Source organism: Trichoderma ghanense (assembly GCF_004382785.1).
Source record: "Trichoderma ghanense strain CCMA-1212 chromosome Unknown scaffold_10, whole genome shotgun sequence".
Lineage (NCBI taxonomy): Eukaryota > Fungi > Ascomycota > Sordariomycetes > Hypocreales > Hypocreaceae > Trichoderma > Trichoderma ghanense.
The window spans coordinates 694,778-718,094 of record NW_027395673.1 but is presented as its reverse complement, the minus strand read 5'-3'; the positions used below and the strand labels follow the sequence as shown (position 1 = coordinate 718,094).

The 23,317-nt window shown below is 52.8% G+C and overlaps 5 protein-coding genes across 5 annotated transcripts; 2 read left to right on the top strand and 3 right to left on the bottom strand.

Annotated features, from left to right (window-relative positions):
* Nucleotides 1-1,835: 1,835 nt before the first annotated feature.
* On the bottom strand, nt 1,836-4,761 carry CCMA1212_007823 (uncharacterized protein; the record flags this gene model as incomplete). The annotated part of the gene is made up of 3 exons (XM_073704984.1): nt 1,836-1,876; nt 1,935-4,591; nt 4,739-4,761. The coding sequence occupies 3 exons, from the start codon at nt 4,759-4,761 to the stop codon at nt 1,836-1,838; spliced, it is 2,721 nt and encodes a 906-aa protein (XP_073556432.1).
* A 6,061-nt stretch (nt 4,762-10,822) lies between these two features.
* Nucleotides 10,823-12,641, bottom strand: CCMA1212_007822 (Ribosome assembly protein 4; the record flags this gene model as incomplete). The annotated part of the gene is made up of 5 exons (XM_073704983.1): nt 10,823-10,897; nt 10,962-11,139; nt 11,205-11,365; nt 11,437-12,348; nt 12,417-12,641. The coding sequence occupies 5 exons, from the start codon at nt 12,639-12,641 to the stop codon at nt 10,823-10,825; spliced, it is 1,551 nt and encodes a 516-aa protein (XP_073556523.1).
* A 284-nt stretch (nt 12,642-12,925) lies between these two features.
* Nucleotides 12,926-13,968, bottom strand: CCMA1212_007821 (uncharacterized protein; the record flags this gene model as incomplete). Its single annotated transcript, XM_073704982.1, has 2 exons — nt 12,926-13,494; nt 13,554-13,968. 2 exons carry the CDS (start codon nt 13,966-13,968, stop codon nt 12,926-12,928), a joined length of 984 nt encoding a protein of 327 aa, XP_073556524.1.
* Nucleotides 13,969-14,518: 550 nt separating this feature from the next.
* CCMA1212_007820 (MutS-like protein) lies at nt 14,519-17,417 on the top strand (the record flags this gene model as incomplete). The annotated part of the gene is made up of 5 exons (XM_073704981.1): nt 14,519-15,189; nt 15,251-15,572; nt 15,721-16,074; nt 16,130-16,530; nt 16,590-17,417. Exons 1-5 carry the CDS (start codon nt 14,521-14,523, stop codon nt 17,415-17,417), a joined length of 2,574 nt encoding a protein of 857 aa, XP_073556433.1. The 5' UTR covers nt 14,519-14,520.
* A 2,459-nt stretch (nt 17,418-19,876) lies between these two features.
* Nucleotides 19,877-22,618, top strand: CCMA1212_007819 (uncharacterized protein; the record flags this gene model as incomplete). Its single annotated transcript, XM_073704980.1, has 3 exons — nt 19,877-21,293; nt 21,346-21,645; nt 21,699-22,618. The coding sequence occupies 3 exons, from the start codon at nt 19,877-19,879 to the stop codon at nt 22,616-22,618; spliced, it is 2,637 nt and encodes an 878-aa protein (XP_073556415.1).
* Nucleotides 22,619-23,317: the final 699 nt, after the last annotated feature.

Here is a 23,317-nt window from a genome sequence, read left to right as displayed (position 1 = left end):
TTTGAGAAATGTCTTGTGACGACGAGTTGTTGTTGGTTATGAAGCTGTAAATAATGTGTTTTGCGACAAGAAGTTTGGAAGCAATTCGGAGTTTGAGCAACCCAGAATGCGCACAGCTCAGGTGGGTACAAAGGCTGATGCGCAAAGCCGGAGGACGGAAGACAAGGCGCCACGCCCGATCGCTGTAAGAACCAAATCCACAACCCAATTCTTGACAAAGCTCAATTTCTCAGAGCACAGCAATTGGGTCGAAAATAAAAAAGGAGTAAACAAGGCGGAGTGGTGATATGTGTCCAATTGGTGTTCTGTGGTATTATTATCCGGCGTCTTTTCTTACAGACATACAGCCGTAGCCCACCTTGATTGGTAGGAGGAGTCATTTCATCCAGAAGAAGCAGCTGTCTTTCCATCCCACCACCTAACAAAGTAAGCCGATCTCGCTCTTGGGGTCCTCCGCTTCCGGCCTTGGTTTGTAGTCTCTGTACCGATTGGTCCCAACTCCCGGAAAATGGAATGCAGAGCACCACGGATTGCTGGTGAACGAACAACGACATAGAACGATGTGACGCGAGATTTTCCTCTTGGCTCAAAGCAGTGAGTGCATGAAAAGAGGGGGAAAAAAAAGGGTAGACAAGCCCAATGATTTGTTGGCCATGAAGTCTGTGACTTGAGAGCCAAGGTTGTCCGCTATAAGCCAAAAACTGACAGGCAACTCTTCACTCCATCACACATAGGTATGTTACAGACTCAAGTGCACTTAGCTTTTTCAGCTCATTACTTCTTTCTACCGAGTCCATTAAAGGCAACTTTCCTCCCATTCTCATCATGTAAAAGCGACCACCAGCACCTCCATCCCCATTCAGCTTCACCTCACAACCCCATCCAGCTCTACACACCTTGACCTCCAACTTACATCATCCCCAAACAATCCAGCCCGTTCCATCCCCTTTCCCATATCCGTTTATACCCAGACAAACACACCACTTCCTTCCCCACACTCACCTCACCCAATCACCACTTTCACAGCACTCAGCCTCCAGATCCAGGTGGCTCACAAACTTCAAGCCCGAACTTGACTCGAACTCCCAACGCCTAGCCCGCGAAACCAGTCCCGAATTTGACTTTCCTAGTGTAAAAAGATAGTTCTCGAGATCACCATACTTGCATACCACCATCGTATGACTACGGCCTACTGTTGCCGCAACTTCAGCTCTGGCAATAGTGGGTTGGACTGTCCATTGGCGTGCAAGAGCGGCTCGCTCGCTTGGATTGAACGAGAATAGCTGACCTGACTTTGGAGATTCCGGAGAAAGACAGGAGAAAGACAGAGAATCTCGAAATGAAAAAAGAATTTGTACCAAAGAGATCCAATTTTTGCACGCGAGCGCTACCCGTATAGCTATGTACCATGCATTCCCGCCAATGCGTCTAACCCACCAATGCCATGAAACGCAACAAGAGAGGAGCAACTAGAAATACACGTAGAAACAAGGCGACTCTGATGCAGGCACCTTGTGATAGAACAAGACAACTCTTTTTTTTTTCACCTTTTCATCTTCTTCCGACTCATTGCTCCACTGGCATACGGATGCAAACAGGGGTACTCGTGCTAATGAAAGGCCCATCCATCGTTGTAGACGATGCTCCGAGGCTTGACCAGAATATATATAATTCAAACTCCACCGAAACCCATATGCCTCCTTTTCATGTACCTGAGACGCCTTGCACAATAATAACAAGTAGGAAAAAAAAAAAAAAAGCGGCAAGTAAAATAGCTGCGAATGGGAAAAAGGAGAGTGGTGGGACTATAGAAAGACCGGGGCAAGAATTGTCCCCTACGAAATTGATGCCAGTCGCTGAAGGCAGTTCAAGACACCTAGATAAACCATTAGTCTCTTGTCATGATACATCGATAGCCTGCCATCTAGACTTACCGCTCACGCCCTGGGTCAAGGTGGCCGCCGCCTCGGTGCTTCGGCTGCCGAGGCTGACGGTCATGACATTCTTGATCTGGTTCTGGTCGCCCAGGTTGTTTGCCCACTTGAACACCTTTTCGTCTTCTCGTCCGTCACCGACAACCATCAAAAAGTCGACGGGCTGCTTGTGCGCCTCGTCCGACTTCATCTGGTCTCCCAGCTGCTCAAACACTCGCTGAGCCGCCGTGCACTTGGTCCAGTCCAGGGGCTCCACCACAATGGCTCCGTCCGTTGCCACGGCATGCACCCGCAGCGACTCGCAGGCATCGTTGACGTGGCTGGCGCAGTCAGAGGCCTGGCGAGATGCCGACTCATAATCCTCAGCGTTGTTGTAGTGGAACAGCAGGCTGCACCGCCTCTCCTCGACGTGCGTGCCGGGTGTTCTCTCCAGGTAGTACTGCATGATGGGCTTGACCGACTCCTTCCAGTTGGTAATCTGGTCCGCGTCGGCCATCGCCACCCACTCGTCCGAGCCGCAGTCCTTGAGGTAGCAGCCGTTCTCGGCAATCAGGCCCAGGTTGGGCACGCGGCGGAACACCCGATCCAGCTCCTCCGGCCGTCGACCAGACATGACATAAACAGTATTCCGGTCGTCCAGCAACAGGTCGTTGAGCACATCGAGGGTCCGCTGTGGGCTGACGGGGATGATCTGGTTCACGGGGCCCCAGCTGACCAGGGTGCCCTCGTAGTCCAGGATGAAGAGTCGTCTCTGGGAACTGGCGTACTTGGCAGTGACGGAGCTCATCGAGAGGCGCGGCACGTACGTCTGGTCGCGCTTGTGCTGCTCTTCGTAGGAACGGTCCAGGTGGCTGAGGAACTCGCTGAACCAGTGCGAGCCCGTCTGGTGCGCAACAGACTCGTAGAGCTTCTCCCACCGACGCGTCTTTTCCTCCTCGCTCATCTCCAGCGCCTGCTTGATGGCGTCGGCGCACTGGCGGTAGTCCCAGGGGTTCACCGACAGTTCGTTGCGCCCAAACAGCGATGAGGTTCCGGTGAACTCCGACAGGATGAGGGAACCGTGCTTCTTGTTGGGGTAGATCTTGCCGTCCTGGCAGAACAGGAATTCGTGCGACGTCAGGTTCATGCCTTCGCGCTGGCTGGTGATCATGAGCGCATCGGCAATGGAGAGCAGGGCAAGGTACTGGGCGTAGTCAATGTCCTGCTTGAGGTAGACAACGGGCTGGTAAGCCAGGTTTGCCCACGTCGAGTTCACGCGCGTAACGATGTCGGAGACGGCGGCATCCAGCTCGGTAGGTTCGCCCGCGGAGAGCGCCACCTGGATCAGGACAGTGTTCTCGCGCCATTCCGGATTCTTATTGAGGAACAGCTCGTACGCCAACAGCTTCTGCCTGACGCCTCGCACGTGGTCAAGCTTGTCGCGTGCGACAATGAGCTTCTTTCCTTGGTAACGCTCCTGCATGACGGACAGCCACTTCTTGACCTCGTTTTCCTCGCGGTGCTTGTTGAGGCTGACGGGGTCGATGCCAATGGCGTTGTGCACCACGTCGACGAAGCGGTCCTCCAGCTGAATGCCTTCCGGCGTTGCCTCGACGGTGAGGATGCGGCTGCAGGTGAGCAAGAAGTGTCGCGTGTACTCCTGGATCTGAAAGCCAATGAGGTTGGCTCCCAGCATGCCCTCGAGGAGCTCCTTTCGGACGGCCAAGCAGCGGAAGACCTCGGACGAGGGGAAGGCAACGTGCAGGAAGAAGCCAATCTTGGCCTCGGGCAGCTTCTTGCGGATCATGCCGGGCACAAGCAGCAGGTGGTAGTCGTGGATCCAGATGACATCGCCGCGCTTCCAGTTCTGGATAATCTTGTCGGCAAAGGCCTGGTTGACCTTGACGTAGTACTTCCACGAGTGGTCCTCGTACGCCTTGCTCTTGGGGTTGTCGGGGATCTGGTAGTGGAAGACGGGCCAGAGCATCTGCTTGCAAAAGTGAGTGTAGTGGCCGTCAAAGTCCTTGTCGGAGCAGAAGACGGTCAGCATGTCGTACTCGGTGGCCAGCGTATCCTCAATGTCCTGCTTCTGCTGGGTGCCCTCGAGAGCGTCGGTGGGCATGCCCAGGGTGCCGACCCAGGTGTAGTCGGAGAGCTTCCCATCGCGAGCGGCGGCCAGGGCAGCGTTGCGAAGGCCGCCGTTGCCCTGGTCGGCGTTGACGACGCGCCACTGAGCGGTGGCAAAGACCTTGTCGTGGCTCTCGCTACGCATCAGCGTCCGGGGCTTGTCGATGCCTCGGCGGCCCATCTCGGTGGCCTTCTGCAGGGTCCGGCTGCTCTCGAAGATGTCGGCCGGCGGCGGCGTGCTGGCGCGGGACTTGGGCTGGTCAGCACGACCGCCCCAGACCCTGGTCTTGTCGGTGGGGGACTGGTCGCTGTGCGGGAACTGGATACGAAAGCCATCCTCGTTGCCAAACGGGTCGGGAGAGTTGGGCTCGTCGGTCGGGGTGTGCGGCGGGGTGATGTCGGGTCGCGGTGTGAAGAGGCTGGGCTGGACGTCGACTGGCGGGACCGCGGGTGGTTTGGGCGGCTCAACAAAGGCCTTTTGGCGTCTCGTGAGCGTGTGACGACGGCGGGAGTTGCCCGGCAGGTTGAACTGGATCGTCTTGGGCAGAAAGCTGTGAGGGAAGAAGACAACATGACGTGCATTAGCCTCAGTAGCGCGGATGTCGTAGCAGCGGCCACCAGCAGAGCCGGAAACGAAGAGAGAGGGAGAGGTGGGCAGATCGAGGAGGAAGCAGCCCCATTGTGACAGGTCGACTTACAGAGAGCAGATAAAGACCGTCATGATGGGCAATGGCTGGTTGGGCGCAGACTAAGGTCGAGACTGCAAAGACAGCAAATGTCCCAGGAGGGAGATTGTTCTTCGTTGTCTGATGGTGGTAATGGCAACGAGACTTGGCTCCGGCAAATCGATGGCGAGGAGCAGCAGAAACGAGGCCGCGAGAAAGCAAACGATACCGGTTCCCCGTTTCCTCTGGATGGCAGTTGAAGCTGAGTGTCGGCTATGGCAGAGACATACGGGTAGAGTAGCTGCTCTCCCAAGGTGGTCGGTCGATATAGTGTGTGTCGTAGAGCTGTTTGTCGAGCTTGCAAACAGTGAGCCAGAGGAACAACGAGGAGATGCTTGAGAGAAGTGGGGGAGGATGAAGAAGTAGAAAAAGAAGAGAAGATTCTCGAGACGAACAGAAAACAAGGCACAAAGTACCAACAGCTGGGCAGCAAAACAAGCCGTCCCGGTGCTTTTTCTTAGCCTCTTAGCAGTGGGCAAGGGAGCAGCAGCTGCGGAGCCCTTTTCTTTTTATAAGGCAAGACAAGGACAAGACAGGCGGTCCACCTGCTTCGGCCGGCGGCTGTGATAGGCTGGGGCTTGCCAGAAGGCGGGTGAGAAGTGATAGCAAGGCGGGACAGCACGAAGCTAGAGGGAATAACAACAGCGCGATAGAGTTCAAGGCGTGAGATGGGACAGCGAAGATCAATGGGAAATAGGAGGGACAAGCCACTTGGGTTGAGAGAGGGAGGGCGTGGGCGAAGGCTTTCTGATCGGGATGCTCTGGATTGGATGCCGTCCAAAGAGGTGCGAAACAAAAGAAAGAAAAAAAAAAATAAAAAAATTGTTTGGGTCGGCCCGCTTGTCGTGTCACCAGTTGCGACGCTGCGAGGCTCGAGGCGGGGGTCCCTTGTCGCTTCCTTGGGGATCTTCTTTGTGTTGACTCTTTTTTTTTTTTTCCTGCTTGGCCTTGCCTGTCTTTTAACTCGATCGAGGCGTTTCCTTGCATCCGGTGCCCCTCGCGACAGGGATACAGTTTGGGTATGAAACGTGCACGGAATTTGGAGAAGGAAAAAAAAAGAGACAAGGGTGTATGTGGTGGTGGGCAGAAAGACGTGAGGCAGGTAATGGTGAAAACAAGCAAAAGCAGAGCAGCAAACAATGAGGCTGAATTGACTTCTTGCCACTTACCTACCTTGTCTGTCTGGGCGGGAGATAAGCTGATGTCGCTGATGTCTGTCTGTTCCGGTTGCAATTGAAGTTCCCAAAGGTCTCAAAGGTAATGATAAGGAAAACCAGTTATTGTTAAAGGAACCGGTGCTTGTTTAAAGCAACAACCAACTCTGACGTAATGGCTCGCGAAGCTGGGCAGACCCGATTGCTGTGGAGTTTCCATTGCTCAAGGCTGACGTCCTCGATGCCCGGATAATTGTGGGATGGGCTAATGCGTAGCGTTCGGACGGGCTGGAGACTTTGGTCCGTTTGCTTCATGTTCTTCCGTTTGCTTCTTCTGCCTGCTAGAAACTGGAACCTGGGGCCCTGCCAAGCCAAGCAACCGAAGAGAGCCAGTGTCCGTTCCGTGATATGTCTGTTAGGTAAAAAATGGCAAAACGGCGGCAAATGGGCGTTGAGAAATGGCTTTTGTCCGTCCGTTTGCTAGCAGTCTTGGGGCGAGGGGGGGCGTTGCTGGTGCTTGGCCCGAGAGGCTATCGCGACACGCCTCGCACCCACCTTGGCCTTTCCCGCATCGTGGCAGCTATACCAGGTCACTGTGCAGCCATGCAATCACATGTGCGTACCTATTATGTGTCGCGTTCCTGCAATGTCCGTAGCGGCTCACGACATCCCATCAGGGCCAGACAAACGAACGACTTCGTGCCGTCATCATTGTGCCTCCGTATGTATCCCCAAGGTCTCCGGCTCTCGGGTTCACATCATCTCTCACCCGGCACAGGCTGCAGGCTCTCTCTCTCCTGTCAGAAGCAGCAACTGTTGTTTGACACAGCGCCCTCTTTCTGTTAGGGTTTGGGTGTGATGACAAGGCTCAGCGTGTATCGTGTGCGAGCCACGCGCTTACACCAACTGCCTCAGCCATGACCCGTTTCCGCAGCTTCGGGGGGTCGCACAAACGGGCCCCCGTGCCTCTGCGCAGGATCGCAATTGGGAATCCGCCGCCAGGTCTTGTGCTCGGCCGGCGCCTTTTTATTGAGCCAGGCTGCGCAAAATGACAGGCTGGCGAGGCGCGGGCTGAGCGCGAGGGTGAATCACAGGCAGGCCCCAAGGATTCAAGCTTGAGTCGCAGGGCATGGCATCATCACCGGTGCTTTTGCTGGTGCGACTTGTTTCCTGCTTTCACTGCTACGGAAGCTAAGAGCTGGTGCATGTCTGTGCGGGCCGATGATGACTCGGATTCGATTTGCCCCGTGCTTTTGCTCCCAGGCCGTGCCGCCCATGTACGGACGAGTACATGTTGTGTCGTGATCAACGGCGTGTGAGGCAGCATCTCATAGCCATCATAACATATCACAAAGGGCCAAGAAGCAGCGCTAGGGGAAATGACTCTTGCATGATGCCAACGGTGACCGTTACAAGCGTTGTACCTGTGCCAGTACCGTCAGGATCGAGATAGACCTTCAAACGCACGCCTGGCATCGTCGTTCCGGAAATGCAACGTCAAAGAACCCTGTCGGCCGGGTGTTTGCGGCCCGGGAAGCGTCACGATGAACCGGGGCGAGCCCAGACGAGAAGACGGAATCTCAACGAACTGACTGTGATACTGTGATACGCTCATCTACCGATAGGGGAGAGAACGGGTAAATACAGCTGTTTACGAAGCAACATAGATACTCATCAACTGCATACTGTACAACAAGTAGCCATCAACTGGTGAGTTCCACGCCCCGACAGAGAGAGCATATGGGCGCCTCTCCCGCACTTCGTTTACATCCTTCTCCCGCCACAAGCCCCCCCCGACGAAAGCCATGGCAAGCAACGGAAAAAGGTACCTACCGCTCCACGGGTAACAGACACGTGTGCGCACTTTTTGAATTCTCCAAATCTACCGGGAGAAAAGATGCGTCTCGTCAGTGGCAGGTTCCGCGGTAAAAGGTGAAGAGAGAAAACAGGAGCCACAGCCATGGGGAGCAAAAAAGCAACTGGGGGCCGCCGGGCTTGTTTGTGCCCAACGAGCTCCCAATCGGCTCCATTCTCTGCTGGATCTGCCAGTCGTTGCCGCTTCCAGGAGCTGCATCTTTTTTTTACGTTTCTTCTTGGCCCTTGGATTGCTCACGCGCCGGCGCCTGTGGCCATCTTTGGCTGGATCTCGATCTGCCGTGTGCCTGTAATATCTCCTTTTCCGTCAAGTCCGTTGTCTCATACCTTGTGTCGATGTTATCAGTTTCCTCCATGGCATACATACGACACCTATTTGATCATCCTCGTCATGGAGGACTCTCTCGGTGCAACCCCGAAACCGCCTCCAGCACTCCCAAGCCCAGCTCCTCCAATTTCCTCCTCGCCAAAACTCCCCATCGTTCGACTTATTCCCAGCAAACTTTCAGCTAACAGGCAACCCAAAAGCCATCACCAAACCAGGCCCACATGAGTTCAAAGTCTCTCTTCTCTCTTCTTGTTCTCCAAGCAGAAAGAGAACGAAAAAGCCTCTCAACCCTACAGTAGCACCCTAGCGGATCGACGGAGAGAGAAGCAGCCCCATCGGCGGGGGTGGAGATTTACAATGGATCCAAAAATACCATTTGCTTTGACGCTGTGTGTCTTTTTTTCTGTTCGTTTCTTTCGGCGATTTTCTCTGCTTTTCTTGGTGGTTCCTTGTTCCGTTTCCAGCGTTACATTGGCTTTTTCTTGAACAGCCGAATGAGTTCCGGTTGGCCGTGCCTTACGGGCGTGATGAGGCGCCCTCCCGCTGGCCGTGACTTATCTGGGTAACCGTCAAGCCGCGAGTAATTCTCCTACGAATTCGCAACCAGTATCTTAAAGTACGTCAGCCGGTAGTACCAGGAAAATTACAGACCGTACCTCGCCGTCAGGTCCTTTGCATCGAAGCGAATACGGCCCTCGTACAACGGCACAATGTATCAAATAGGCCTCCGTCTTGTCACCGTTTTCCCAACACAATCCGCCCGGCATCCAGCAGAGCCCGCGAATCCGTATAATAAGCCTCACTGGATAGCGATCCGCTCCCCCCTCCCCCTGCTCTGGTCAGGATGGAATAGCCCGCCTGCCTGCCTGCTTTCTTGCATGAGGCTGCCTTGTCCCAACAACGACAAGCCAAAAACCACTCTAATACCACTTCGCATGTGCTACTCTACTGAAGCCACGATGCTGGCCCCCAGGGGCCAACTCCTTGACGCCAGTGTGTCAAGCATACAGCCATCCCGCCGCCCTCATTCGTCTTCATAGTTCCCAACCTCATCCCATGCAAACAAGCGTGAGTCAACAACAACTCTTTTCACATGCAAAGCGCAGAACCCCCAGAATAATCCAAGTTCATTCTCCCACTTAGATCCCTCCTCCTCCTCCATCCCCCTTAAAAGTCAGCCCGGCCATATCAAACAAACCCCGTCTCAATGATACCATCAAATGCGTTGTTTCTCTCTCTTTTGCCTCCCCAGCGTCACCCATTTGCTCTCCCACGTTGTTCTCCCAACCTGTATCATTGGCCCTGTCGATCCCTGCACCTCTTGTGGCAAAAACAGGAATGCAAGCAAATCACGAAATCGCATCTATCCGCCGCCTCGGATTGGAGATGAATGTTCCCCCCCTTTACTTTTCTTAGTATGTAGCCAAGTACCTACCTTATTTCGTACCTCTCTTCCTCCATACAGGTACAACATGTAGCCCGCCTTATCCGGATATATTGGAACTGCGCCAATGGATCCTACGCTGCTTTACCACTTCCTCCTCCAAACACTCTGATACGGTCCTTCGATCATGTCCTTTGTCCTTGCCTCTAATATGACATCTCCGTAATCACCAATCTACAAAATTGCCTAGTAGTGGCAGGAAGGCGATACGACGCCGGAGGCAGCACGTCCATGTCACGCCGTGCAACGCACCTCGAAAACAGATCGACTGGCCACCGCACTTCCACGCAAGTTAACCCAAGACCAAGCCATCTAGGCAGTAATCTCTAGTCTCGAGGCCTACATCAAAATCTTGACACATCAAAACCGGGGAGGCTTCCCGGGCCAGACGCTCCCCCAGGCGGCGGTATTCGTCTCCCGAAGATGTCCAATTCAAAGTAACATCATGATGAAAGCACGCTTACAGTTCTCCAGCACTATGAACTTGATTGTACCTGTCATGATCGTACGTACATCGGGGTCCAGTGACGAACGTTTGATCTACCGGACCACCTCCCGCTACAATCTACCCGCCTCCCCCCTCCCCCCCCCTCATCCCCGGAGCAATCTTCAAGAGTACTTACTGTAGTCTTCACCATAAGCTCACGCCATACTCCGTACTGTACCGTATGCACTATCAACACTATCGTCCTATATATAACGTAAAGCAAGACTAAATATGTCACTTGGCGTTCGTGAGGACATTCATCGCCACCACTATCACAGAGGCCTTCTCATCATCTCTTACCCCGCACGAGAATCATCCCCTCATTATCATACGGCAATCTCCCAATCAAGGAAACCTCTCAAGATAAATTCCCGGCTTGCCTAGAGGGATTCGAACTGCGCCGCAAAAGCTGTCAGCAAGCCAAGCTTCTCTAGCCCCCTCGTCTCATCTTATATGCGTCATGTAGGGCGTTGTCTGGCGGCTTTGCCTGGGCAGGCGCGGCAGTAATTGGCGCAGGCTTAGACTCTCCTTGATTGCCCCTTGCAACACGCTCCGTCCAATGGGATTGGTCACGTCCTCTGCTTTCCACGAAGCCTTCATGCAATGCCACATTCGCTGTGTTCTATTATTACCAGGCTGCTGCACGCTGCTCATCCTGTAACCATATCTAGAGAGTCTAGACCCAGTACCTGCACGTAGTCAATCCCCTGAATGGACGCCCGTAAACACACATGCCAAAACGTTTTGTGATATGTCCCCTTGATCGCCATCAATTCATCCAGAGCCGTACGGCCTTGTCCTTGCCACCGCTGCCAACTCGTTGTCCATCCGGACTCCAATCAACCTGGCATGCCGTTAGCTATTGGATTTGGGCAGCTGAGGGGGTGAGGGAATAGGGGCAAACCTACAGCAAACACCTCGTCTTGGTGTCCCGGTAGGTCAACAGACAGCTTGTACGTAGCCATTGACCACACCTTCAACGTGGTGTCCTTGGACGCCGTCACGAGAAGCCGGCTATCGGCAGAAAAGGCGCACTGGTATATGGGCGCAACATGGCCTCGGAGCGTGTTGATGAACTTGCCATCCCTATATCGGACACCATTATTAGCACGTGCCAAACGGCTTCGCTGCGGTGTCATTGAAACACAAACCTCGCGCTCCAGATTTTGGTGTGATTGTCCCATCCAGCACTGGCAATGAGGCTGCCATCAGGGGAAAAGGTCACGTGGTTGATGGCCTTTTGGTGCCCCAACAGCCGTGCAACCGGTTTTGTGCCTTGGGAAGGGTCCCAAAGATACATGGTAAAGTCATCCTGTGTGATGGAAGGGACCTCATTAGCGACAGGGAACCAGCACTAGCGATTTTGTTTGCCAGGTCACTTACAGAGGCTGATACCAGACGTTCCGCAATCTTCCCTTGGAATCTGGCTGCCTTCTCAAAACGCTCCTTCGCCTTCTTCCGCCTTTCCTCCTCTCCGGTGGGCGTTGCCTGGTGGTCGTAAAATGACGTCCGTAGTGCAAAGTCAGTGGACAGAGCCAGGTGATTCACCCAGTGAGCATGAGACGACAGCGTGTGGACCAGTGTTCCCTTCTCGGCATTCCAGACCCGGACTGTCTTGTCGTGGCTGCCCGAGTAGATCAATCCGGTCCCTCCCCATTTCACACAGCTCACACTGCTCCGGTGGCCGGACAAGACATGTTCGGTCCGTCCTGTGTTCACTGCCCAGACACGAATCGTTGTGTCCTTGCTTGCACTCGCCAGTCGGGGGGACCCATTCTGCCAGAGATGATAGGGCTCCCAGGCAATGTTGGTAACCCACTTGGAGTGTCCCGTCAAAGCTCCGGAACCGGCAGCCTTTCCAGTCTTGGGGTCCCAGAGTCGGACAGACTTGTCCATGCTTCCCGTGGCCAGACGCTCGCCATCGGGCGACCAGGCGACGCACAGAACCCAGTGCGCATGACCAGACAGGGTGTACTTTGGGGTGCCAGTTTGTGTGTCCCATATCCGAGCCGTCTTATCTCCTGAGCCCGTAGCCAGCATACCACTAGTCGCGGGACTGAATTGAGCGGCCAAGATCGCTTCACCGTGCCCAGGTATTCTATGGGACATGCGCGTGACTGCTTGGACCTTGAACACCGCCTGGGGTTCGGCACTCAGCGTGACTGTCGTTTCGAAGGGGTTCTCGATGCCATGGCTGCGCAAAAGCCGGAGGAGGTCGGTCGGGTATTGGTCAACGACGATGTCGGTCTCGGGAATGTGTATTCGAAATCGATATGGGAGAAATTCTTCCTTGTCCTGTTGCCGCGATACATCGTCAGTTCGGCGCTCCCAGAGGTATCCCCATGCAGGCGGTAGGAACGAACCCTGGCTAGCAATGTATTTAACAATAATGATAAGTTCTTCTCAGATGCGTCGGCGAGAGGCACTTCAATGACATCGGCCATCTGCTTTCCGTCGCTGTCGAGGAATCGCGCCTTGAACGAGCCCGCGGGCCCAGTCGCCACGGCGGTCACATCCTGCTGGATCTGCGTTCTCTCCAGGTTCTCGCGCTTCTGGCGCTTGGACGGAGGGGGTAGAACGGTCGCCATCGCAAGCTGAAGAGCGTCCTTTGCCTGGTGATGGCTATCTCGACAAGATGTTGAAGTTCGCTACAAAATAAACGTGGTGGGGCCAACTGGCAAAAAAAACTAGGAACGACGAAAAATTAAGGCGGTGAGAATGTGGGGTCTCGCCAAAAATGGTAAGCAAATCGCCCGTTATCTCAGGACCCCGGCCTTGAATCTGTAGAATTAATGGGCCGAGTCAACTTGTAGCGGGCAAAGAATTCCGAAGTCCTGCTGATGGGCCTACTCGGAGGAGAGCCAACGTCTGCCTAAACGTCTTGTTGCGAGGCCATCGCCGGTCGGTGACCACGCATGCGCTTGGGCGTGCCTCCAAACTGGGGAAAAGCCATGTTCGTCGGCATGCCGCCGGGGATGGGGACGGGGCTTTGGGTGGGATTTTGCGGGAGCTGAAAATGCGTCAACGGCTGAAGATGACTGTTTTGTGCCTCTTGCTGAAGCTGGTGGTGGACTGCTTGTTGCTCCATGTTCTGCTGATGCTGATGTTGCTGCGATTGTTCTTCCTGTCGTCCGCGGCGTCTTGCACGCTGTTTCTGTGCTGACAGCTGTCTGCGGCTCTTGTCCACCATCGAGTGCCGCTTATCTTGCGCTTCCTGCCGGCGCTGGCGCTGCCAGTCCTCGTTCTGCACGGCGTAGATGGCAGCGATTTGCATTTGAAATTGTGCCAGCGCGTTCAGCCGATCTGGCTGTGACATTTTGCGGTAGTCAGACTTGAGCTGATGGAAAGTGTCGCCCGTCAACCGGAGAGTCGTATCGGAGATGCCAGCCAGCTGGATAGCCGTTGCAGTCTGCGCATCGGGCCGTGGGCCATTGTCAATGTCTATTGTATCATGGTTAGACTTCTTGTTTGGAATACCGCGGAATCATCCTGCTACGAACCTTGAAGCTCACCAAGATCATTCTCTTCATCCTCGCTCATTTCCGTGGGCGTTGGTGGCTCTGGGGTTCCGGGAGCATGGTTGTGCTGGTCACAGGAAATGGTCAGGACCCAGCCGCCAATGCTTTTGCGATTGACAGCTTTGGCCTTCCACGGGCAGTCTGTCTTCTTAGTCGTAGTCTTGTGCTTCGTAGCCATGCATTTATACGGCCGGCCGCCTCGATCACAGACAAGATCGCATCGAACGATATCGTTGCCAGGGATATCAGCACCACCCATTCTCGAGCGGTGCGATCTAGCCTTGACGATCTTGTAGCCCTCCTTCTCCATCCGCCCGTTCAGATCCTTGATCAGCTCATCGTAGGTGCTGAAGACGCCGGCATGGGGCACAGCCACGGCTTCGAGGATCCCAAACATGGCTTTTGGAGATGTGCCGACGGTTCGCGCTGTTATCGCTAGAGGGCGTGTGGATTTGAAGCCGAACCTGTGCGTGACGGATGTGATTCGTGGCGTGGCAGCGCGGTCGAGACGTGGAGAAGAAGGTTGGTTTGGGAGAAGATTCGGGCTAAAACCGCGGTACGTACTTTGACGGCGGGCAGCCTGACTCAGCAGGGCGGTGCCTGGCCCCGATTGGTACGCACACACCCAGTAGGAGCAACAACACGCTTCTCAGCTCCTTCCTTTTGACGTTCGAAGGCCATGAGGAGGAGGTTGTAGTATGCTCTTTCCATGTCAGAGAACAGAACAGTCATAGATGAGCCATTTGATAATTGAACCACAACCTGACCCTACCTTACCAGCTCCAAACTTCTCCGGCTTCCCTCTTGACGCCCATCTTCTTCATCATCCCAGTGATCAGAGGGCTGTGACCCGACTTCATTGCCTGCTGCGGTGATGCCTCATCCCCCTACCATCACCAATGCCCCTTTTTTTGTAGCTACTTGAGAGGATTTACTGTCATCTACAGCTATGCATCCGTCATATCGATCCGCGTCCCGGGCCACAGACACAGTTTCTTCCTACTTCTCAAGCTCGGTGCCACCCGAATCACCCCCTTACCGACGTGGTCCCAATCAAGCCAGACGAGGCAGTGAAGATGCTATCGAGAGCGAATACGGCAGTCAGTCTCGGTACTCTCCATCTGTTTCCAGCTCCAGGCCCAGCACCGCCTACATAACAGGTTCGACAACCACTTCTCGCCCAACAACTCCCTCGCGCCGTGCCACGCCTTCTATCCTTGGGCAGAGTGAATCCCACGATGTCGTATGCGCAGTGAGTGAAGCACGTAGCGTTGCTCCTACAGTGGGCATTGCTACAGTCAACCTGTCTCTCGGTCAAGTTACGCTCAGTCAGATTTGTGACAACCAATCCTACGTGAAGACGATCCACAAACTTCAACTGGCCTCTCCTTCTCGCATAGTCTTCATGCCTTCAGCCTGCCCTCCCAACGAGCCAAGCACATTCTTCACTCTGGTTCAGCGACTGATACCCGAAGCGGAGATATCCTCCCATGACCGCTCGGCCTGGTCTGAGTCCGCGGGCATAGAGTTCATAGAACACCTTACCCCTGAGAATGATGTTGGGCCGATCAAGGTGGCTATCCAGGGAAAATACTATGCTGTCTGCTGTTTCTCTGCCGTATGAAGTTCCTTCATCTCCTCTCACCCTTTCAACTAGGTAACTAAGCGTGCAATTACAGGCCATGAAGTATATCGACCATCAATTTAGCATCAGCTTCTCCCCCCAATCGCTGCGCATCCGATACCAGCCATCCGAAGACACAATGATGATAGACATATCTGCTATGCAATCATTGGAGGTCATGCAAAACCTCAAGTCTGCCAAGTCCAAAGAATGCTTGTTTGGACTCTTGAATCACACGCTCACCCCCATGGGCTCCCGCGTCCTTCGGAACAACATGCTGCAGCCCCCAACCGATTTTGATGGCTTCATCAATACACGGTACGATGCGCTCGAAGAGATGGTCACGAATGAAGAAATGTTCCATGAGATTCGCAAAGGTGAAAAGCATCGTTGAAATATCATCAATCGGCAAGCATGCTGAGCTTCGACAGCCCTTAAGCTCTTCCATGATGTTGAGAAAACTCTTACAAAGGCAAGTCAAGTATGCCAACCGTTCACTGTACAAGTTCTCATGAGCACAGCTAGTAACCATTCGAAAAAATACTGGAGTGTTTGCGGTTGAAGAGCAAATCACTCATATACTCGTGGTCAAGTCGTTCCTGGAATCGGTGCCGGAGCTTTACAGAGCCCTTCATCCGGCGAAGAGCGACCTCCTCGTCAAGATACGAAATCTCTGCCGTCCCGAGACGACCGTTCCCATTTTACTCGGCATCAGAAAGGTAATCGAAGCCGACGTTACCTACATGAAGTCGCCGCTTGACCTGCGCAATCAGCGGGCGTTTGCAGTCAAGTCTGGGATCAGTGGCATGTTGGATGTCGCTCGCCAGACATACAGAGAACTCACCGAGGTTATCCATGCACACTCAGCTGAAGTCAGCGGTATGGAATGCCCCTAGCCTCTTGAAATGGAACTTATTGACGAGCTCGTCTATAGAAGATTATCGTGTGGCGGCAAGCCTGAAGTTTGACAATCGGCGCATGTACTGGTTCCGTATTCCTACCGCGGACCTCGACATGGAATCGGTACCGCCAGAATTCATAAATGTGATTCCGAAGAAGACCCATATCGAATGCCAGACTCTAGATCTCGTCAAGCTGAATCAGCGACTCTTGGACACGTCGAACGAGATCATCATGCGAAGCGACGCGGCCATTCGCGACCTTGTCAAGGAACTCCGACGCCAAGTGCCGCCTCTCTTTCGAGTGTGTGAATCGATTGCTCTCGTGGACATGATTTCGTCTTTTGGCCAAGTCACCACCACAAGGGATTATGTGAGGCCTGGAATTGAGGATACCTTGGCTCTAAAGTCAGCAAGGCATCCCATTCTAGACAAGGTAACACATCACTAGCAGGCCCTGACTCTTTTCCATCGACTGACTCCTGCGATCTACAGAAAATGGCGAGCGAATACGTGCCCAATGACTACTACGCGAGTCAGCATCATCGATTTCATTGTGTCACGGGGTGCAACATGAGCGGCAAGAGCACATACATACGATCGGTAGCTCTACTTCAGATCATGGCTCAGATCGGATGCTTCGTCCCGGCAGAATTTGCAACCTTCCCCATCATACACAACATCTTTGCCCGTATATCTTCCCAAGATAACATAGAGGCGAACTTGTCAAGCTTTGGAGTGGAAATGAGAGAAATGGCCTTCATCCTGAAGAACATAGACAACAAAAGCCTCGCCGTCATTGACGAACTGGGCCGTGGGACAAGTGTCCGAGACGGAATGGCAATTGCAATGGCCATATCCGAGGCCCTAATCGACACCGGAGCGTCTATATGGTTTGCAACCCACTTTGTCGAGCTCGCTCGGATACTTGCAGATCGCCCAGGAGTCCTCAATCTCCATCTCGCGTCCAATACCTCGGTCGGTAAAGGGGGGATACCTCAGCTGACAATGCTCTACAATGCCACCGCAGGTATTGTTGACGATGAACACCACTACGGTATTGCTCTGGCCCGCGCCATTGGAATGCCAGACAGCTTCATCAAATGTGCAGAGTATGTTGCAGACGATTTGCGGAAGAGGCGAGAATCGAGCCGGCAGAGCTCCGAGTACTACAAGGAGATGCAGCGAAACAAACTTGTGCAGAACCTTCACGAAGCACTTGAGGAAGCCAAGAAGTCTTCGAATAAGGAGGCGCTACCCGGCTACCTCAAGCGTCTCGAGGATGAGTTTATCTTGCGTTTACAGGAGATTGACGAGATGTGAGGTTTGAGGCTAAATTTGAGCGGAATTTGTTCGCGGCGAGCTTGTTTTGCCAGCTCGTGATGTCATGTTCGCACAAGGTATACGGAGTGGTATCAAATTAAAAAAAAAAAAGAAAAAAAGTGATAAGTGAAGAGCGTTTTCAATCGATCTATCTCTCCAACCCCACCGACCCTCGTCTATATGTATCGGCAGAATCAATCATCTCGGGGTACGGACAACGCGTCGACAGTCTTTACTCCAAGCCTTAGTTGCACAGCATTTTTGGGGGTTGGGACCCATAGAGTTTAACCATCAAAATATCAACATGAGGAAAAGGAGAGTCCTAGGATACATGCCGTAGCAGGTCTAAAACATAGTTGTATCTAGGGCTCTCATGACAACAAGCAACTCTTTTGAGTCTGGTCCACAATTGTGTTGTCCTGTTTCTCGTACCTTCAGGAAGGGACGCATCTGTATCAAGGAGATGCGTGTTGAAGACCTCGAGGCTCAGCCGGCCTTTGAGCCGATCCGTGAGACACAAGGCTTGGATGGTTTCTGGGACAGAAAGTTAGCCACCATATCGAGCTTCGCCGTAAAATAGCCTGCGTTTCTCGACCAGCTCATTCGTGATGGTTATTCTGGGCCATAGAGCTCATCGAAAGCAGGTGTGGATAGAGCAACATGCTCGGAAGAGGCATTCGGACAGCCTACCCAGGGCGTTAAAAGCCATTATTCGTGGGAAAATGGTCTACATGGAGTTTCCTTGCAGCTTGAGAGAAATAAGCCCTGGATATCAGACCCATCTCGCCAACGATTCGGCCGTGGCGAACTACAAGAGAGCAAAAAAATTCAAGTTTCGGGCGGGACGAGGCCGAAGAAGATGGTTGAGTAGTAAGCTGCCTCCTCATTGGAAAAAAATCCTAGTTCCCATCAGACTTGATTCCGATCCAAAAGTTGCTGAGATTATAGATATCTTGAAGGCTCCGGAGAGGCGTCGATGTAAATAGGTACGATGAAGAAGCCCGCGATTTGGTCGGCGTTGAAGTTGCCGTCGGGACAGATATCAGAAAGGAGCTGCCAAGACTGTGCGTTGACTTAGAAAAGGCGCGGTATCTCGAATGCTTTGGGGAGCAGCTTGTGAGATGGAAACGAATTTGTGTCAAAGGCCAGATATAGGCGAGTCAGACCGAGAGAGATGAAGCCGTATGGCTGGGATTCCGCGAACCCTGTCGACGCAAGTAGGAAGGTTAAAGCAAAGAACTTGGGGGTAAGAAGCAGACTTGTCAAGCATCATTTGAACATTGTTTTTCAGGGGACTGGCTTGAAGTTCTCGTAGTGTACGTTTATGGATTCTAGGTTAAGCAGGGCGTTTGTGGCGCGAGATAAGGGGGGGGGGGGGGGTGTTTCTTTTGCGATGTTGTCCATCGTAGGATGAGATGGTCTATAACTAAAGCAAGGAAGCCGCTTTGAGATGTTGCAAGCACTGGGCAACTTATTGTGTTTTATTGAGGGACTGGGAGACGAGTTGTGGGTGAAGTGCTGTCGAGTGTTGTTGTTGGGTTGGAATGTCCTTTGTCGCCTTATATTGGGAGACGTGGTGCACGTTACCCATGCTGCTGCAACTGCTTCGCATTTCGGACCAGCTGATGTGCAACTCGGGGCCCGAGTCGCTCAGCCATCAAGTTGTTATGCTCCGCCCTTCATGCAAGCTGCTGAAACAGGAAATGCCACTTCATGTGTCAGTTTGCAGGGTAGCCTGGAGACTTCAAGACACGCATTACCCTACTCGTCGCCTGTATTTTATAATACTGTATGATACGTTACGCGCATGCATGAAACGCACAGCTACTCAGATTGATGCAGATTGCATTAAAGCACATGCGATGATGGGCATACCGCCTCGTTGTTGACGTATGGCACGGCACACCACTCGAGCATCCGAATTCAGTTTGAAGCAACGTCTTCACCTCGTACCCTTGATAGTCGGACTCTCCTCCTGCAACGGCACCGTTTATTACACCCGAGAGCCCTATATCATCCGCCCTTTCAAGTCAGGGATAAAGCTTAATGTCCATGACTATATAATCCAAACCTGTCTCCGTAGGCCAATGGCACGGCGCAACTGCCTAGTGTAGATCGTCGTAAGTGTATGCGTTATGCATCTTGACGATAAAACGAAGCCTTATATGTACATTCACTAACATGAAGCTTGTCGGATATCCCATTTCAGCATCACAGAACCTTCGACCTGAAGCAGAAGGTACTTCGTACCTCGTACAGAGCCTGTTCGGTAACATGGATTATGGTTATCCCTGTCCGGCCGCCTGGCAGGCCATCGATTGGTTCATGTGTGTTGGTTGGTTGGTGTTGTCAGGTGAAACATCGTCCAACCCCGCCTCGGCGGCATCAGGCATCAACAGTTCATCTTTATTTCATCCATCAACAGCATATGCATTCGAATCACGGTGTGCGGGGAAAGCATGGAGACCAGGAAGCCAGAATACCAGCATTTCATCCCCCAGTTTCTGCTCAGAAACTTCTCTCACAAGTATGTGCCTCCCGACGGGGCCAAGGCGGGGAAGCCCAAGAAGCGAACCAAGAAGAACAGGATGTATCCTGGAGACGATGTGATCAACAGTCTTTGTCTGTCTGATGAGTATCACATCGATGAATGTTTGGTGAGGCGGGTCTGCGGCATGGAGAACATGTACGTGGATAAGACAAAACCAGCTAAAGAGCAAGGCAATCTCGAGAAGAAGTTTGGTGTCCTGGAGAACCGAGCGAGTTGCGTGTATCGTGAGGTCATTAAGGCGTACGAAGATGGGGAGTCGCACATATGGTTGAAGAGGGAAGATGAAGACATCTTGCGCAAATTCATCTTCTTGCTCGCCTACCGTGGAGAGCAATACCGCAAGAAGTACAATTTCGACAGCATTCAAGACTATGACGAGGACGACAAGGATTCTCTGCAGGCGTACATGACGAAGCACGGCTTCACCAGACCGATCAGCGTCTGGCTGCACGGCCTGGAGACGATCATTGACCTGAACATGGACACCCGGGGACGTTGGAAGGCGAGAATATCCGAGAGCGTCTATTCCAACATTGCCAAGACGTTCGTCAGCCATATCGAAGGCATGTACATGGCCATTTGCACACCTGCGAATCCTGACGAAGAATTTGTCCTTACAGACAACTGCTACAATGTTGGAGAAGGGCCGGCGACACCTTATTACGACGAGAGTGTAGGCAACCGTATCATCATGTGGCCTCGCTTCCACAGATTTGCTCCAATCTCTCCACGCCTCTTGCTCGTCCTGAGGCGCAATATCTTGCCTGAGCCGAACGAAAACATTGACTCCCTGTACGGCAGCGCACCAAAGTCCATATTGGAGGATCTTCCAATCAGAAAAGCAACGGCCAATTACAGAAATTTCGCCCAGGGAACACATGTAATCTGGGATAACTCGGACCGTAGCTGGCCTTTGGCCATGGACGACTACTTTTGCTTCACGATTTTCAAGCTACCGACCCGCCATGTCCGAATAATGAACGGTCTCTTGATTGATGACGCATTCCATGGCTCGAGGATTGTTTTTAATCGGAAAGATGCCTTCATCGACCTGATGGAATGGTATTTGACGGAACTTTGCGAGGTGGGCAAAAGCCTCAAGGGCGAACACGCAGCCGCACAGTTGGCGTACCTCAAGGGACTCTCACAGTTTATGCTACGAGCAGGAAGGGCGGTGGTGGCTGAACGGGCATTTTGGCCGAGCAAGCATCGCGATCTGAAGCAGTTTCATACTCAGAATGTTGCTGGGGCGAGATTCTTGGAAGAGGTTATGCGTGGTGAGAATGATGCAAACGTGGGATTTGACGCTATCTACGAGAGACTAGGTACCGTCCCTTTCTTCTTGGCTCTGATGGAGATACTAATCCTGTCTGTTAGGCGGAACGAAGGAGGCATTTGATGAAGACATGAGGATGTCTAGCACCATGTTTGAGATATGGGGCAGGTGCGTCGACTTGGACTGGGGTTCTCCTGATTACGAACATCTTCGTTCCAATAAGCTGGACTGGCTGTTAGATGGCTTTCTTCGACGGCAGTCCTGTGTGAGATTTTGGATGTTCCTGAAGCACATGAGACTTGCCCAAAGTGGCGGAACTCAGATCTGGGCGGCCGAGGCGATACATGATATATCGTTCTTTGAGAATTGCTGCAACGGACCAGAAGATAGGCTTGCATATTGTAAGTGTGCCATCCCTCATAGTACAATCGGCCTGCTAATTCGTTTCTTTCAGCTTTTTCTGTAACAAATGACCGTGAGCTCAATGAAGCCATGTACAAGAGCTTCAACAAGACCATGGACCTGATCAATGGGCCGGGCCGTGGCCTGGAGTCAATGGGACATTTTTCCTTATTTGGTGACCCCAGCTGGAGGATTCCGACACCCGGGCCTATCGAGCGTTGGCCGTGGAACCGCGGGAGAGCAGACGATGGACCTGATCTTGGCGAGGCACAACTGGTCTCGCTAGCTATTGATCTGAACAGGAAGGCATCGACCAATTGTGACGGGCGAAATCAACACTCGGATGAGCCCGAGATGGAAGATGTTGACACGAGCGGGCTGAAGAAAGCAGCCCGGTCTCGGCTTTCTCATCACATAGCCACCGAAACACCAACCAAGGCTGTTGAAGAACTTCAGCCAGACGATGAGGAGACTCAAGAAGTGCCTGATGCACTGAAGAGGGCAGCGCGGTCTTGGTTCCTTGATAAGGAGGATAATGAGACGCCTACAAACAAGTTTGAAGAACCTCAGCCGGCTAACGATAAAGGGGCTCCAGAAGTATCCGATGCCGACGAAAAGGTCCCTCCTGAGCAACCTCAGAACGAGACACACCGGAACCCACGCCCATGGTATTCCGCCCTGCTGATGATAAGAGAAGCATACGGAAGCCTTGATACCGACATGAGAATTTCGATCCTTGGACAATTCGCCTTTGCTATCATGGTCCTATCATTGACCTTGTTTGTGCTTGCATGGGGCAGTTTCCTGCTGAGCCACTTGATTTATTTTGCTGTTTGGATTCTGCGAGGCCTGGCGTGGTGGTTGGGTGCTTGTTTTCCTGTTTTTCGTACCCTCGCGACATATCTGTATTGGGTAGGACTGGTTTTGTTTTGGCTTTTGTGGAAGATTGAGCCTTCAAAGAGAGCTGCTTAGGAATTCAATAGACATGGAGACTGACATGTATTTGAGATGGCGATGCATGAGGAAAGACGATTTGCACAAGATTGGTATCACCATTCGTCATCAAGATGCACCGGCGCAGTTAAAATACTGATTCACTTCCTACATCCACAAGGCAAAAAAAACCACAGAGAAGTCAACATCACCTCGGTATTATCTAGCCTCTTCACAAGCAGACATTCACCGTTAACCCATCAAGACTTGCCTCTTCGCCGGTGTAAGTCAAGTTCACACACTTCTCCCTCCCCCCCGCTGCAACTCCAAAACCTCGGCACGAAACGCTGCACTGCCACAAGCCCAAAGCGCCACAATTCGACTTCGCCACACTTTCTTATCCCGGCAGCCTACGCAAGACACGCAAGCAAAAGCGCTGGCCAAGAAAACTTTGGTCAGGACAAAGAAGAAAAAAAAAAGTACCTATACCGTAGTTACACGCCAGATGTGCTAAATGGCTGCCTTCGAGTGAATTCGTACGCAAACGCGTCATCCAGCGGCGAAACACCCAACAAATACGCCAGTTGGAAAGCGGGTAAGAGTGGCGAAAAGGGGGGGCTGTCTGTCTCTATGGATCTAGATGCGCTTCAATGGCGGCCGTTTATATCCGCTGAATCTAGGCTGCCTCTTATTGAGGAGTGAGCATTGTATATAAAAGGAGATCATCTACGCCCCTCT